Genomic DNA, 17,446 nt, shown 5'->3' with positions numbered 1-17,446 from the left:
GAAGGGAAGGACCCTTTCCCCAGGAAAACAAACATGCATACACTCCAGTTTTTTTCTTGGAAGTGTAGGGTGTTGGTAGATCTTTCTCAGGGACCCAGGCATCTTATGTGAAGAAGTCCTGCTCTACCAGCATTGGTCACGTGGGCTCTGACCTTGCTAGTGTCCTCTGGTTCTGTGCCCTGTGGAAGACCAAGGCTTACCAAGGTGGCTTTTTTCCCTTCAAGCCAGTGGGTGTTTCCTATTAAGAACATGGTAGATTGCTGAGCCCCTGTGCCTTTAATCAGTTGATCTAAAAAAGAAACAGAAAATTTTATTCGAGCCAAATTTGAGGATTATAACCCACGAGGAGCATCTCACAAAGCCCTGAGAACTGTTCTGCCCATTAGAAGTCAAGACACAGTTGTATAAGCTTTTTGAGACAGAGGAGGGTTGTACATCAAATGACATATAATTGACAATTTACATAATCCAGACTTGAGCACCATGTGACCCCTTATCAAGAAGGAATTTTACCCTTAAGGAATTGTTGTCTTAGGAGAACGTTTCTCTTTATGGTTGAGTGGAAATTTCTGCTGATGGGGAAGGTTTGGTCAATGCATAACGCAGATAACACAGCACACAGTGGTGGGCGAGAGGAGGCCAAAGGGCACAGATTTTTTGTTTAAATTTTTCTTGTCTTGCCATAAAATGTGTATCTTACAGTTTGCCCCTGTTGATCATTAATCTTTTGACAGAAAGCATTAGGTGACCAAATGTTTGGTCCCTCAAAGCTAGGGGGCTGCTTGCCCGCCTCAGTGTCTATCATGTCCCTTGATGCCGGCTCCTAGTAGCCCGGTTCTCTCTTTTAGAGGGTTATACTGGCAGAATATTTGTCAAGGATTGACAGCCAATTCCAAGTTGTCCAAAAAGGTACTTAAGCTAGTTTTCCTTGCATGTACATTGTGTATGTCCATAATTTTATAGAAAACTATAGATGTGACCTATAGTTCCAAGTCATTCAAACATCATTATCTTAGTAGGAGCAGATGACACAGTGTGAAAGGCAAGAAACTATCACCTTGTAAGTTCCACAAACTCATTTAAATTGGTAGGAGGAGGAACAATGTTATTAGCAAAAGTTCAAGCCAAAATTCTGGACCAAACCATTTTCGTAGTATCAATACTTCCTCTAAACTGGGAGAGAGGGTTGTTCAGAGCAAAAGTTTGACTCCTCATGGGTCACGAGGTGAATTAAATATCACGGCCAAATGGTAGTACCATTGGAAAACTGATAGAAACCAGTGTGCCCGCACTAAAGGCAGACTGACAGCTTGGCAGGAACTATTTCCAAGGCTGCCTGTAAGTAAGTGACCAAGGGAAACCAATTGTGAATCTCCCTACTGGGGACAGCCAAGGTCATAAACTTGTTCCATAAATCCACTGGTTCCCATTAGGAGCTACCTGATACTCAACATCTAATATAAAGGATTATTTATGGCCAGAACAGGCAGCATTAATTAGCTGGTCAAAGGGGGTCTCACTGGGCTTCCTGGTGATGCAATGGTTAATAATCTACCTGCCAGGGCTTCTCTGGTGGTGCAGTGGTTAAGAATCCGCCTGCCAATACTGGGGACTCGGGCTCGAGCCCTGGTCCAGGAAGATCCCACATGCCATGGAGCAACTAAGCCCATGCATCACAACTACTGAGCCTGTGCTCTAGAGCCCGTGCTCTGCAACAAGAGAAGCCATCGCAATGAGAAGCCGGCGCACCGCTCTAGCTGTGGCACTCGCCACAGCTAGAGAACGCCCGCATGTAGCAACGAAGACCCAACGCAGCCAAAAATAAATAAGTAAATGTATTAAAAAGAACAAAAGCGAGTTTCAGTTCATTCAGGAGAGGCCTGATATGGTCCCTTCCAACATGGCTGCAAGGAGTCTTTTTTTTTTTTTTTTTTTTGCGGTACGCGGGCCTCTCACTGTTGTGGCCTCTCCCGTTGCGGAGCACAGGCTCCCAACAAGCAGGCTCAGCGGCCACGGTTCACGGGCCCAGCCACTCCGCGGCATGTGGGATCTTCCCAGACCGGGGCACGAACCCGTGTCCCCTGCATTGGCAGGCGGACTCTCAACCACTGCGCCACCAGGGAAGCCCAAGGAGTCCTTTACCTGATGTCTTTTCCAATATGAATAATGTCCTGGTTGCAGGTCACGGTGGATCTGTTCTTCATCCAAAGTTAGAGTACTGTGATAGCCTTCAGAAACAGTGTCCTTTTAATTAAACTTTGCAAGGAGCTATCTGAGAAGTGAGTCTTAGCCAGTAAATGCCTGAATTAACAAAACTAGAATATTCACTGAAACATAATCTTTTTCTTTCTAAAGTTAACCTCATTTCTACCAAATATCTGGTTAACTGACCATATAGCTAGCTATAAATGACAAAAGGCTTTAAGAGTCAAGGTTAAAGAACTTGATTACAATGCAATTGAAAAGAAACCTGGTTACTGCTGTGACATACACTAAAATTATGACTGATATCACTTACCAGGACATACCAGAATTTTGGGAGTTCCACTTAATTTCTAGAATGTATATATTAATAATGTTTACACATATGACATAAACTAAAGTTTTATCACCATCTATTTAACTGCTCCCCATTTAACATACCAAATATTCCTCTCTCTGAGATGGAGAGAAAACAAATATTTTGAGGTGCTCCAGGGACCCTTTGGAAAACCTCAAAGTTAGAGGTCAAATGACCTTCATTTAGTATTTGATCTTAGGAAAGTTTGTCAAAAATATCAAAAAGTTATGGGCTTCCCTGGTGGCGCAGTGGTTGAGAGTCCGCCTGCCGATGCTGGGGACACGGGTTCGTGCCCCGGTCTGGGAGGATCCCACATGCCGCGGAGCCGCTGGGCCCGTGAGCCATGGCTGCTGAGCCTGCGCGTCCGGAGCCTGTGCTCTGCAACGGGAGAGGCCACAACAGTGAGAGGCCCGCGTACCGAAAAAAAAAAAGTTTTAAAACACTTGGTCAAATAGAATCACAGGTCACTGTGAAACAATACCAATTCACTTAACCAGCGTGACGATAAAAGTTCTCAATAGCAGGGAATTTCCTGGTGGTTCAGTGATTAAGACTCAGTGCGCACACTGCCAGGGCCCCAGGTTCAATCCCTGGTCGGGGAACTAAAATCCCATGAGCCAAAAGCATGGCCAAAAAAATAAAAAACTTAAAATATCTCAATGGCAAATACAGATCACTTAAACACAAAGAAACTCACAATGTATTACCAAAAGCAGTTCAATATTTTAAGAAAACTTTGTCCTCTTAGAGGACCAAATTCAGGTTTTATACTACTTTACCTTTAAAACATTTCCTTGGGCTTCCCTGGTGGCGCAGTGGTTGAGAGTCCGCCTGCCGATGCAGGGGACACAGGTTCGTGCCCCGGTCCGGGAAGATCCCACGTGCCGCGGAGCGGCTGGGCCCGTGAGCCATGGCCGCTGAGCCTGTGCTCCGCAACGGGAGAGGCCACAACAGTGAAAGGCCCGCGTACCGCAAAAAAAAAAAAATTTCCTTAATTAAGTTCAATCTTATCTCAGCCAATTTTGACCATGCACAAAACTCTCAGTGTTCCTTTTCCACAAACTTTCCACAACTTTCTGTATCTATTCAGAAACAACCAGCTCTAAGACAAAACCTTTTTTTATTTTTAAAACCTTTTTTCCTTTAACAAAATGCATTTTCAATCCTCATACCTTCTTTGCTGAAAACACACATCCTACTTCCTTGCATACGGAAATGTTTCCCTTATAATTCTTAACCTTAAAACCTTAATTTTTCTCTGGAATTCCCTGGTGGTCCAGTGGTTAGGACTCCAAGCTTCCACTGCAGGGGGCACGAGTTCGATCCTGGTCAGGGAACTAGATCCTGCATGCCGCACATGGCACAGCCAAAATAAATAAATAAAAATGGTGTTTGTCATATCAGCATTTCCTGATTGACAAACTTATGCTTATGGTTTAGTTTTCCTCTTCTAAGAACGTAGACCTCCCCAGCAATTAATGTTCCAGAATTTTATCCTGCTTGAAATGACCCAGATAGTGAATGAATTCTCATAATTTACCTTGGTTTAGTTTCAAGTTACCAAAATCTGCAGATACTAACCTTTTTTTTCTGGCTGCACCATGTGGCTTGCTGGATCTTAGTTCCCTGAGCAGGGATTGAACCTGGGCCTCTGGCAGTGAGAGCACAGAGTCCTAACCACTGGACCACCAGGGAATTCCCTGGTTCGACTTCTTTTAGGTGGCTCAGTTTCTCCCAATGACAGCCTAAAACCATCTTGGGTGCTCGGAACACTAGGTGATCAGCCTCTGTCACGCCGCCTGGATGAGCAGTACTTACTTAATGACTGTAATGGGGTTTCCCTATGGGACCGCTACACATCATGAAAATTGATCCTCAGACACTTCCCAGAGATCCTCAGTCATCTGAGGATGGCTTGTGGCTGGAAGGAGCAAAATGTCCCTTTATTCTTTGGCGCTGAATAATTCAGTCTCTGATTTCACTAGCAAAAGTTTTGTTCAGACCATATATCAACTCTTTTTTTTTCTAAGCCAAATTTAACAAAACCCCAGCCACATGTTTCCCTGGGCCTCTTGCCCAGACGCCCTAGGTGCCTAGGAAATGCACCGGTGCCCCTTAAGACTCTAAGTCTTAAGTGAAAACCAGCTCAAATAAAACTTTTAGGATCAACACCCAAACAATGAGATCCAAATATCAGGAGAACCCACCAAAAACACCTGGGGAGTGCTGAGAAGCAGGTGGGGCTCAATGGGCCCACGCTGGCACCAAGCACTTGTTCTGCATAGACTCCCGGTGGCCTCTGGCAGGAGTCTCTGATATCCTGCTGACTACACCAAGCATATGTCGATGAAAAATTTTAATCAGTCGATCTAAAAAAGAAATGGAAAATTTTATTCGAGCCAAATTTGAGGATTATAACCCAGGAAGAGCATCTCACAAAGCCCTGAGAATTGTTCCGCCCATTAGAAGTCAAGATACAGTTATATATGCTTTTTGAGACAGAGGAGGGCTGTACATCAAATGACATATTATTGACAATTTACATAATCCACATCTGAGCACCATGTGACCCCTTATCAAGAAGGAATGTTACCTTTAAGGAACTGTCTTAGGAGAATGTTGCTCTTTATGGTTGAGTAGAAATTTCCGCCGATGGTAAAGGTTTGGTCAATGCATAATACAAGATACACAATGCACAGTGGTGGGAGAGAGGAGGCCAAAAGGCAGAGAAGATTTTTTGTTTAAATTTTTCTTCTCTTTCCATAAAATATGAATTTTATTTCACAGTTAACTGGCTCAAGAGTGAACCTGCCAGGATGAGATGTTATAGATGTTACTCTTATACTGTAAAGCACTGTGAAGTCAGATTACTTTAAAATGATGTATCAAAAAGTCACGGGAGGGCTTCCCTGGTGGTGCAGCGGTTGAGAGTCCGCCTGCCGACGCAGGGGACACGGGTTTGTGCCCCGGTCCGGGAAGATCCCACATGCCGCGGAGCGGCTGGGCCCGTGAGCCATGGCCGCTGAGCCTGCGCGTCCGGAGCCTGTGCTCCGCAACGGGAGAGGCCACAGCAGTGAGAGGCCCGCGAACCGCAAAAAAAAAAAAAAGTCACGGGAAAAGAGCAGTTGAGTGTGGAAGCCCCAGGGTTTATATCCCAGATCTGTTGTATACTAAATATGGAAATGTTTCCACTCTTGCCTATAAAATGAGGCTAATATAGCCTAGCCTGTCTGCCTCCCATGGTTAAGAGTATTAAGCAAAACAACAGTTTTTAACTTAGAAATCTATGTAAAGGAAGTTTTAAAAATTATGCTCTTCTGTATTGTGTATCATGTTATATACCATTCCCTGAACAAGTTATGGGACTATCCTTTTTTCTGGGGAAAATTAGTACTATTAGTGTGTGCTAATGTGGGATCACGACAGTCAGCATAAATACCTGATATGTTCTAGGTGTAGGGAGAACAAAAGACCTAGTTTCAGGAAACAATAGTAGGTGCAGTGAGTCATGCGGCTGATTTAAAGAGACTGACTTTACAAGGTAGTTAAAGCTTTTCCTTGGCTCTAGAGCCTCTAGCCCCTTGCCTGACCCAGCTGGTTCTTAGAGCCTGAGGTTCTAGGGGTTGTTGTTGACTGGCTCTTTTTTATGCTTTGAGATTTCATTCGTTGTCATTCTGGGGCCAAGTTTTTTCATCAAGCCTTGTTTTTCACTGCCTATCTGGAGAATGGCTGTCTGAAATAAAAATGCCACTTGGATCCCAAATTCACTTCCACAACCACCAGAATAAGCTGAATCGGGAGATAAACACTAATTTCTACACTCCTAAGAAATCGTTCCCAGTTGGTCAGAACCGTTTAGTGTGTCCTAAGTAGCATTTTAAAAATAAAAACACATCTATGCACTGCAAGTAGTAAAGTATGAGATTTGTTTCAATTACATATAAGGACTGAAACAGGATTACATTTTTTTTTCTTTTTTTTAATTGAGGCTCACTGTCTAGAGATACAAATACAAAACAACCACAGCGGGGCTTCCCTGATGGCGCAGTGGCTAAGAATCCACCTGCCAATGCAGAGGAAACAGGTTCGAGCCCTTGCCTGGGAAGATCCCACATACCGCGGAGCAACTAAGCCCGTGTGCCACGACTACTGAGCCTGTGCTCTAGAGCCCGCGAACCACACCTACTGAAGCCCTCGTGCCTAGAGCCCGTGCTCTACAACAAGAAGCCACTGCAATGAGAAGCCCGCGCACGGCAACAAAGAGTAGCCCCCGCTCACCGCAACTAGAGAAAGCCCACGCGCAGCAATGAAGACCCAATGCAGCCAAAAATAATAAATAAATTAAAAAACCACCACCACCACCACAGTGATGCTCCAAGGAGGCTTAAGTCCAGCTGACAGGTGGTGGTGAATGCACAAAAGAGAAACAGCAGTGGCCAGTATCCAGGGTCCTAGTCTAAGCAGGACACAGTCACACCCTCCAGATCTCAGAGTTACATCGACTGAAAGATGCACAACCTAAAAGCTGAGAATTATGTTTTATTTGGTGGACTTTCTGAGCACTCAAGCCTGGGAGGCAGCTTCTCAAGACAGTTCTGAGAGGCCGCTCCAAAGAAGTAAGGGAGCAGCCTTTACAGGATATACAGGAGTTCTGCAGCAAAAACCAGGTAGTCAGAACATCAAAAGATGACTGTTAACTAAAGAAAACCAAACATCTCAAGTTAACGAATTTAACACTTTTCTATGTATGAGAAGATGCAAGAGTCTGAGCTTATTGAAATCATTTCTTTGCTATGTACCTTAGCTGTCCAGGGCCAGTATCCTGCTCTTTCCCTTCCTGAGTCCCCTCAGGGTGCGCCCTTCGGGTGGCTGCAGTGGCTGAGGGCTTGGCAGCGGCAGCCCGCTTGTCTCTCCTCGAGTTCCCTCAGGGCTCACCGTCAGGGGCGCTTGTAGTGGCTGATGGCGTGATGGCTGCAGCATCCTTTGTTGATATGGCAGGCAACATTTTTCACCCACAGTGCTTCCCCTTAGTAATAAAATTTGACCAACATTTGGGAGACATTTCATGACCAATTTTGTCCCATGGTGCTAGGAAGGCTCATTCCTAGATCAGGCAAAGATTCTGTTGATAGCCTACTCGATGTGTTAACTCTTTTTGGATTAGGCCCTGTCGATAATGTAAAATCCTCTGGATCACCTGTCTTACTAGTCTATTATGATCCAGGAAATGTTTTCCCTTGTTGCTTCTTCTCATATCTAGAATCACACTGTTACAATTATTGATCTATTTCCTCAAGATGTTTAGCCATCATTAACTTTGTTGGAGACCTGGTTACACATTGGGTAATGCAAGAGACAATCTTATAAACTACATGGGATACGTAATAAAGCTAGTAACATTAATAAGGTCATAGTACAGCAGAGAGAAACACAAAGCATAAACAATCTGGAAACAAAGAGAACAAATTAAAACAATGATTAGTATAACTAGTTGTAATTTGGTTGTAATAAACCATCAAGTCCACAGGAGACCCAGCTGGAGAAGCCAAATTCTGTAAGGACTAGGTAGAGTGAAGAAGATAAATGATTCATCTTTGTTTATAAAGGTATACTTTATCAACTTTTTGTAGGTCATAGCATAAGAGGAAAGGTTTTTCTAGAAAACAAAGATTAAAAGCCAGGATATTACAGAAAAAGTCATAAAATTATAAATCACGTTTATCAGTTCATTCAGTCCCATGTAATTAATTTCTGATGATCTGGATGAAGTGTTCAGGTTTTCCATTAGTTTTGCAATTTGTTACCTAGTTCAGTGGTATGATCCAAAAGTTATCAGAAACTTATATTTGTCAGAAATCCTTTTTATGAATTTTCTTGAAGATTTCCATTTTATAAAAGCTTCAGAGTAAAACAATGATTGTCTATAAATGACAAGATTTAAATGGCATGGTTAAAGATCTGATTACATGGCAACTGGCAAGAAACTTGGATATTTCTATGACATGTAACATTTTAAGATAATAACTAGAATTATGACTGATAACACTATACCAGAGCATATCAGAATTTTAGGAATTTCACATAAATTTTGGAATATCTATAACATTTATCCATGCCATATAACTAAGGCTCATCTCCAATCATTTGACAATGTTTCTCAAGTAATTTAACATACCAAATAGGCCTAATTAGTTTAATAATCCTCTCTGAGATGTCTTAGGGTCCCTTTGAAGCATCCCAGAGGTAACCAGAGGTCAAAAGAACTTTTGTTAGAATTTGATATTTGGGATATTTGTCAGAAATATTAACACTTGGTCAAATAGGATCACAGGTCACTGTGAAACAACACTCACTTAACCAAAGTGACAAAAAATTTCAAAAAAAAAAAAAAGATCACTTAAAGGTAAAAAAGCTCACAAAATCTGTTACCAAAAGCAGTATTTCAAGAAAACTTTATTCTCTTAAAAGAGAGAACCAAATCCAGTCTTGCACCAGTCTACTTTTTTTTTTTTCTTTCTTTCTTTTTTTTTTTTTTGCAGTGCGCAGGCCTCTCACTGTTGTGACCTCTCCTGTTGCGGAGCACAGGCTCCGGACGCGCAGGCTCAGCGGCCATGGCTCACGGGGGGTCCAGCCGCTCCACGGCATGTGGGATCCTCCCGGACCGGGGCACGAACCCGTGTCCCCTGCATCAGCAGGCAGACTCTCAACCGCTGCGCCACCAGGGAAGCCCCAGTCTACTTTTAATAACAAAATCCATTTACGAAATTAAATTGAATCTAATATGAGCCTGACCATGTATAAAACTCCTTTTTCAGGGCTCCCTTTTTACAAATCTTCTACAAGTTTCTGTATTCATATTAATTTGTCCCTTATTTTTTTTAATACAGAAATAACCAGCTCTAGGACAAAATCATTCTTTCCCCTTAACAAAACGTACTTCCATTCCTCATACCTTCTTTTGCTGAAAACACACATCCTACTTTCCTTGCATACTGAAATATTTCCCTTATTATCTTTAGTAGTTCTAATTACATACTACAATTTTAACTGTTAAAAACCTTAATCTCTGGGCTTCCCTGGTGGCACAGTGGTTGAGAGTCCGCCTGCCGATGCAGGGGACACGGGTTCGTGCCCCAGTCCAGGAAGATCCCACATGCCACAGAGTGGCTGGGCCTGTAAGCCATGGCCGCTGAGCCTGAGCGTCCGGAGCCTGTGCTCCGCAACGGGAGAGGCCACAACAGTGAGAGGCCCGCGTACCGCAAAAAAAAGAAACATAAAAAAACTTAATCTCTAGCACAAACCAACAAGCAGCAAGTAATTATAAGCTGTTTGTCATACCAGCATTCCCTGATTGGAGTATCCCATAACCTCTAGAAACATATAAAATAATTTCTTTCCTCAATGTGGTACAAGGTATGTTTGTAATAAACCCAGACATCTTTAGTTTTTCCTTTCCTAAGACGAATAAAGTGATTAACTTTAGACCTGTTTAGCAATTAATGTTTCAGCATTTTATCTCATTTGAAACGACCTGGACATTCAATAAATTCCCATCATTTAACTTAACTTAGCAAAACTCAAGTTACCAAAAATCTAGAGAAACTATTTTAGACAGACATACCCAAGATATAATTATTTCTAAAAGAGTTCACCTGAAAACTCCTATCTCATTTACCTTCATTTTATAACTTATGAAAATATTATCCTACCACATTAATTTGTTGCTGTTGTTGCTGTTGACAAAGTCTGTAACAGAAATAACATGAATGCTGGGCTTCCCTGGTGGCACTGTGGTTAAGAATCCACCTGCCAATGCAGAGGACACGGGTTCAAGTCCTAGTCCGGGAAGATCCCACATGCCGTGGAGCAACTAAGCCCGTGCGCCACAACTACTGAGCCTGCACTCTAGAGCCCACGAGCCACAACTAAGCCTGTGCTCTAGAGCCCACGAGCCACAACTACCAAACACCGTGCGCCTAGAGCCCGTGCTCCACAACAAGAGAAGCCACCACAATGAGAATCCCGCACACCACCAAGAAGAGTAGCCCCCACTCACCGCAACTAGAGAAGGCCCGCACACAGCAACGAAGACCCAACACAGCCAAAAAAAAAAAAAAAAAAAGACATGAATGTATTAACCTTTAGTAAACCTAGGTACAATACAGTAAGACATGTCTATATTAAATTAAGTCAGTGAGCTTAAGCTAGCTTTAATACCAGATGTTATACTATATATAAAACAGTTAACCAACAAGGACCTACGTATGGCACAGAGAACTATACTCAATACTTTCTTTTCCTTTATAGGAAAAAAATCTGAAAAAGAAAAAAAGTATATATATAAAACTGAACCACTTTGCTATACACCTGACACTAATACATTGTAAATCAACTATACATCAATAAAAACATATTTTTAAAAATGAAATGTTAATTTAATATTGAATATTTCTTAGATCACATAAACCTGAAATTCATTCTGACCACTTTCTTCTATGTTTAGAAATATTTAGTTTGTAACACCTTACTTTTAAGTTAATTATATAGAGCTTTTTAAATTTCAATTTTGATATTTCTAGAAGTACATACTTCTCATAAAAATATGTCATAATAATGTACACACAGACACATAAACAGACAAAACTAGAGATCTCATAGCTTCACTTTAAAACTTAGTTATTGGGAGGAACTGCGCAGAAGGGGAGAGGCAGCATGTGGAAAGGAGGGCCTCTGGAGTGTGGAGTTCAGCAGTTTGGGGCCCAATTATTGAAGACAGCTGTGAAGCCACACACTCCTCTGGGTTCTCCGGATCTTCTGCCTCAGTTGCAAGCACCTCCTCCATCAAATGTCTTCAAATTCCTGAGAAACTGGAGCTCACTAGCGAGACTACAGACAGCCCTACTCAGTCACCCTGGTGTTCACAGTACCACAGACAACTGCTAAAATCCCAACCAGAGCTGAGTACCTCTGCAGAGTTTTTCGTAGAAGATAGACCAATGCCTAATTTGGAAATAGAGAAGGAAATTGAATTAGACAATGAGGATTACTGCATTAAACAAGAATACCCGTTATGCGAAGACCATAAATTATTCTGGGTGACGCCACGAAACTCTGCAGAGTTAACCATAATAAAGGTATCTTCTCAACCTGTCCCATGGGACTTTTATATCAACTTCAAGTTAAAGGAACGTTTAAATAAGGAGTGTGATAATTTGTGTCGCTGGTATCAATACCAAGATGGCTGTATCGTTTGGCACCAATATATAAACTGCTTCACCCTTCAGGATCTTCCTCAATACAGTGACTTTATGACCCATGAAATGACAGTGTTGATTATTTATAACCTCTTGACAATGGTGGAGAAACTACACAAAGCAGAAATAGTCCATGGTGACTTGAGTCCAAGGAGTCTTAGAAACAGAATCCACGATCCCTATGATTGTAATAAGAACAATCAAGCTCTGAAGATAGTGGACTTTTCCTACAGTGTTGACCTTAGGGCACAGCTAGACGTTTTTAACCTCAGCGCCTTTCAGACTGTACAGATCCTGGAAGGACAAAAGATCCTGGCTAACTGTTCTTCTCCCTATCTGTTTGGTATAGCAGATTTAGCACATTTACTATTATTCAAGGAACACCTGCAGGTCTTCTGGGATGGGTCCCTCTGGAAACTTAGCCAAAATATTTCTGAGCTAAAAGGTGGTGAACTGTGGAATAAATTCTTTGTGCGGATTCTGAATGCCAGGGATGAGTCCACAGTGTCTGTTCTGCGGGAACTTGCGGCAGAAATGAATAGAGTGTTTGACACCACATTCCAAAGTCACCTGAACAAAGCTTTATGGAAGGTAGGGAAGTTAATCAGTCCTGGGGCTTTCCTCTTCCAGCAAGATATGCAGTCAAGTTTCTCACAGATTCCTGCCTAAAACCAATGGTTGTACTGTGGAACACTGGACCTGTATATGCTATGATTTAATATAGGTACACTACTAACACTTTTCTACTTTTTGATAGAAGTATATTTCTAGGTAACTGGCATTTTCTACTCAGCAAGGTACCTCCTCTTGGCCTTGTCTAACAAAGAACTGTTTTATTCTAAATGGATTCCGTATTAATGGGTACCTTGTTGTCATTTTTTAAACATCTTTATTGGAGTATATTTGCTTTACAATGGTGTGTTAGTTTCTGCTGTATAACAAAGTGAATCAGCTATACATACACATACATCCCCATATCTCCTCCCTCTTGCATCTCCCTCCCACTCTCCCTATCCCACCCCTCTAGGTGAACACAACCTTGTTGTCATTTAACGCATTTTTCTCAACTTTTCCCTGTGCTTTTCCCGTTTGTAATTTGTGACCTGTACCCTTAAGACCACTATGTATTTTGTAAAGAATAAAATAGTATTTGTTAAAAAAAAAATTTAGTTATTGGGAGTTCCCTGTTGGTCCAGTGGTTTAAGACTCCAAGCTTCCACTGCAAGGGACGCGGGTTTGATCCCTGGTTGCGGAATTAAGATCCCACATGCTGTGTGCGACAGCCAAAAAAAAAAAACCTTAGTTATGAATCAGTTATTACAATATAAACTTACTAGTTTATAAATAACACTTGGAATGAATTAAATTTGCTTGCTCAGATTACTAAGCCTTTACTATTTATGGAAAAGACTTAAGATTTGTATTTGTCCTTGATAAACCTTTAAGGAGGCTATGAATTAGATTTTGGCTGAGGGAGACTTTCCACCTGTTTGAGTTTAAAAAGGCCACTTTTTCCTTTTTTTCTTCCTTAGTTTCAGGTTCTTTCTGATTGAGTTAATTAGGCTCAGTCTCAGGTTTCTGTGGGCTGTATTTACATTTCTGTTGTCAAGATTTGCAACACAGGGACTCCCCTGGTGGTCCAGTGGGCTCCAAGGAATTCAAGCGTTTTTGTCAATCTTTTAAGCTGATTAATTGGCCTGTTGCCCCAAGTAATTGTTGGTCAAGTATCTCAGTGTAATTCTTTCCAGCCCTTTAAATATATATTTTTAAACTGGGGTAAGTAGAGCAGACTTGTTTGGGGCCCTTTAATGTTGGGAACCAATAGTGCGTCCCTTTGGCCCATCCAACCTTAGGTAGTTTTGTATCAAACCTTTAATTTAATTCCATTAACATCTGTTTTATTTATTCCATTTTTAAGTAACCACCTGAAAATTTCCAACTTGTTGGGAAAAAGTCCCTAGACTTTCCCTTCACCTTTTTCTTGTTTTCCTGTTAATCAACCTAATTTAAATTAATTATTCTGTTTTTATTGTTATCCGTAAGACCCATTGAGGGGAAGGAGAGACCACAATAAGGCTTCCCAAACCACTTTTTTGGGGGTGGGGGGTTGTTTTAAACTAAGGGAGTTCTTAGGTTAACCATTACATATATTTTTCCCACCTTTTTTTTTTTCCTCATAGGTACTAATAAAACAGCTAGTTATAATGAGAGCTCCCTAAAACTTTACCAATTCAGAGTTTTCCCAATTTAAAGGCTCCATCATCTGGCCATTAATAAGATGTATCTTAATAGTGACTCAAACCAATAAGATGCAAGAGGCATTCCCCACAAGAGAGTGTGAAGGCTGCTGCCTAAACAAGATCCAGAAAGTTTATTCCCAAAAATAGTCTAAGAAAGTAAAGGCCTTTGTTGTACAGGCTGACGCAATGAAGGTTAAGATGGCAAAAAATCCCCGAGAGTTGGTACAGCTAGACAAAAGACTGCTCAGAATCCCAGTCTATTTGATTGGCTGCCAAATGTACACCATATGTGCACCTTTTGGATGACAGAGACCAAGTTCTCAAAAGCCACACACGCAAAAGGCTGGAAGAAGATCAAGTAGAATATTTACATCTCAAAGACACAGGAAGAGAAATGAAACTTCCCCCGGAAGGGCTTTTATTTGTTTTTGTTTTTGTTTTTTTAAGGTCAGAATTTTGAAAAGATGTTTTTATCAAGCCGGCTTTTTCTAACTTAACTGGGTATTCAATAAATGAGCCCAATCTGAGTCATTTTCAGGGTGAGATTTCCTCTGACTCCCAATTAAGTAGGTACTTGCAAGTATGAGCTCAGTACATTCATGAATCTGGCTGGAGTGTTAATCGGAGGTTGGTTTTCTGATGCCCTTCGTTTTTGTTTGAGAGAATCTATTTCCCGTTTTAAAGCTGAATTCGTTGGGGATAAAATTTACTATTGCACTTTTATCGTGACAAATTCTTATTAAGGTAGCCAATTTGAGGAAAACATCGGGTCACCCTCTTATCTAAACATTCAGCCCAGACTGCTCAGTACTTTTTTTTTTTTATTTGGCCGCGCAGTGTGGCATCTTAGTTCCCTGACCAGGGATGGAACCCGTGCCCCCTGCAGCGGAAACGCAGAGGCTTAACCACCGGACCACCAGGGAAGTCCCCAAATATCTTTTCAACTGAGCAAATCCAAGTGTCTTTCAACCAGGTTCCCCCAGTATCTTTCAGCTGGGGGGCATTTTCTTCCAGTGTCTTTCACAACTGAGCTCCCCTAGTATCTTTCAACTAGGGAGGTCACTCCCCAATGTCTTTCAACTGGGGAGCCAGGCATCTGCTAGACACTGCCAAATAAAACTCAGGATAATCAACCAATAATCAGGAGATCCAAGAACCAGGAGAGACTCACCCAAGTTCGTATGAACTCTCCAAGGAGGCGGATGGGCACAAGAGGCCTCTGCCAGTACCAAGGGTCCGGTTCCTCGTAGAGTTCAGGCGAAGAGAAGTCTGCTCTGGTTCCCTCCATGGTCACCAAAACTGTAGACTGAAAAAGAAAAAAAAAAAAAAGCAAAACCTCAAAGTTGAGAATTATTTTATTTGGCAGACTTTCTGAGGACGCAAGCCCAGGAGGCAGCCTCTCAGATAGCTCTGAGGGACTGCTCTGAAGGATAGATAGGAGTTCTGCGACAAAATCAGGTAGTCAGAACATCAACAGATTACTGTTAATTAAAGAAAACCCGACGTCTCACGTTAGTGAATTGAGCTTTTTTCTGTGAACAGGTAGATGCAAGAGTCTGGGCTCACTGACACCTTGCCTTTGATATGCGCCTTAGCTATCCAAGGCCAGTATCCTGTTCTTTCCCATCTTGAGCCCCCTCAGGGTGCGCCGTTGGTAGTGTCTGCAGTGGCTGAGGGCTTGGCAGCCGGCGGCCCATCTGTCTCCATCCTCGGTTCCCTAGGGCTCGCCGACGGGGCCGCAGCACTGGCTGACGGCTAGATGGCTGCAGCGTCCTTTGCGGATAGGGCAGCAACATTTTTCATTCACAGCTGCAAAGGACCTCGAGCCTCAGGAACCCACTATGTGCCATCTAGGAAGGCGCTGTCGCAGTCTCCCCGGAGCCAGGCTCTTCCAGGAGGGTCCTCTGCCCATAGGGAGGGTCGTCGGGCCTGTGGCCCCGGGTCTGGAAGGGCGGCGCGAGGGCGTCGGCGGAGCCCGAGGCCTCCCAGGGCTTGGGCCTCCGCGGGAGCCGGGACGCCGTGGGTTCGCCGAGGGTCGCCACGACGTGGCGTCTCTCCAGGCCGGGGAGTCCCCGGCCCTGCTGGACCAGCTGCAGGAGCTGCGCCAGGGTCACCGAAGCTGAGGCTGAGTCCGCGGGTTCAGGAGCCGCGCCACTCCCGCTCTGACTGCCGGACCGCTCCATGGCTGACGTGGAGCCTGAGCGCTTCCGGGAGGGATGGGTGCAACCACCGTCGGAGGAAGTGAAGGGGGGCGTAGACCGTACCAAGCGGCCCAGAGAGCGGGGAGCACTGGAAAACATGCTCTGCGCGGAAACGCTTCACCTACACATACACCACTTAACCCGCCCCAGAGCCTCCAACATGTAATGCTTTAGAACACGGGAAGGTTTGCACAGAATGGAACGTGCCTGCCGACACGCCGATGCAGGCAAAAAGACCTGAGTTTGCACACTCGCCCGGGCACCGCGCACACACCTGCGTTCATGCATGCGCTGAGACTACTGCATAGCCACGTCGTGGGGGGAGGGTGGGGGAGATAACCTCCATCCCAGGCTCCAGAGCACCAGACAGAAAATAATGGAGGAAATGTCTCCAGTGGTCTCAGGAAAACTGGAACAAAGGACACCACTGCAGAGCCTCGCCACTCTCTCCCCATTTCCTGCCGTCAGGACTATTCCAGACTTTCCCAGAGGGGAGAAGAGAAGATGAAGGCGGGTCGGGAGTGCTACATTCCCTCCAGCTGCTTGGGAAGCCAATGCCAATAAAACCCAGGTTTCTAAGTTTATCGAAAGCTAGCCTGATCTGGCACAGGCCGCCTTAATCAAGTAAGCAAAGCTTAATTACGACTAATCGGACAAACTGGCAGCATCTGCCTCCTGAAGTGATGCACTGCAGGGACACTACAGGTGCAGGGACACTGCATCTCCTCTGTAGTGTTCCTGCCAAAAGTGTTCACTCGGAATCTAAACTGGAGGAAATGAGCAGACAAACCAAAGTTAGAGACATTCTGCAAAATGACTGGCCTGGATGCTTTATAGATGTTGATACCATAAAAGACAAAGACAGAAAGAAAAAGACAAGATTGAGGAACTATGTCAGACTAAAGGAGATGTGAAAAATCCAAACTGTGATCCTGTATTGGAGCAAAATGAGGGGAAAATCAGTTACAAAGGACATTTTACCCTTGGGAAATTTTGCATATACTCTGTATATTAGATGACAGTGTTACATCAATGTTAAATTAGGTGCAGTAACTGTGCTTTGGTTATGTGGGAGAATGACCTTGTTCATAGGAGAGACATGCTGAAGTATTTATGGGTGAAATGTCATGAGAGAGAGAGGAAGAGAGAGCGAGCAAGCAAATGTGGCAAAATTGCTAAGAGCTGGTGAAT

General features: G+C 43.3%; 1 protein-coding gene and 1 pseudogene across 3 annotated transcripts; one reads left to right on the top strand and one right to left on the bottom strand.

Annotated features, from left to right (window-relative positions):
- Positions 1-1,940: 1,940 nt before the first annotated feature.
- PEX39 (peroxisomal biogenesis factor 39) lies at positions 1,941-16,249 on the bottom strand. 3 transcript variants are annotated; one of them, XR_011246636.1, is made up of 4 exons: positions 15,632-16,249; positions 15,226-15,360; positions 3,340-4,929; positions 1,941-2,938 (listed from the first exon to the last, which is right to left on the bottom strand). XR_011246636.1 is itself a non-coding variant. In XM_060021819.1 (1 exon), exon 1 carries the CDS (start codon positions 16,235-16,237, stop codon positions 15,905-15,907), a length of 333 nt encoding a protein of 110 aa, XP_059877802.1. In that variant the 5' UTR covers positions 16,238-16,249; the 3' UTR covers positions 15,392-15,904. The 3 variants fall into 3 exon arrangements, 1 of the variants encoding a protein (XP_059877802.1); XR_011246637.1 differs by lacking the exons at positions 1,941-2,938; positions 3,340-4,929 and adding an exon at positions 11,447-11,560; XM_060021819.1 differs by lacking the exons at positions 1,941-2,938; positions 3,340-4,929; positions 15,226-15,360 and having other exon boundaries at positions 15,392-16,249.
- LOC132431887 (mitotic checkpoint serine/threonine-protein kinase BUB1 beta pseudogene) lies at positions 7,528-15,225 on the top strand (annotated as a pseudogene).
- Positions 16,250-17,446: the final 1,197 nt, after the last annotated feature.

The sequence above is a fragment of the Delphinus delphis genome, chromosome 10, assembly GCF_949987515.2.
Source record: "Delphinus delphis chromosome 10, mDelDel1.2, whole genome shotgun sequence".
NCBI lineage: Eukaryota > Metazoa > Chordata > Mammalia > Artiodactyla > Delphinidae > Delphinus > Delphinus delphis.
This window is presented reverse-complemented; position numbering and strand designations above follow the sequence as displayed.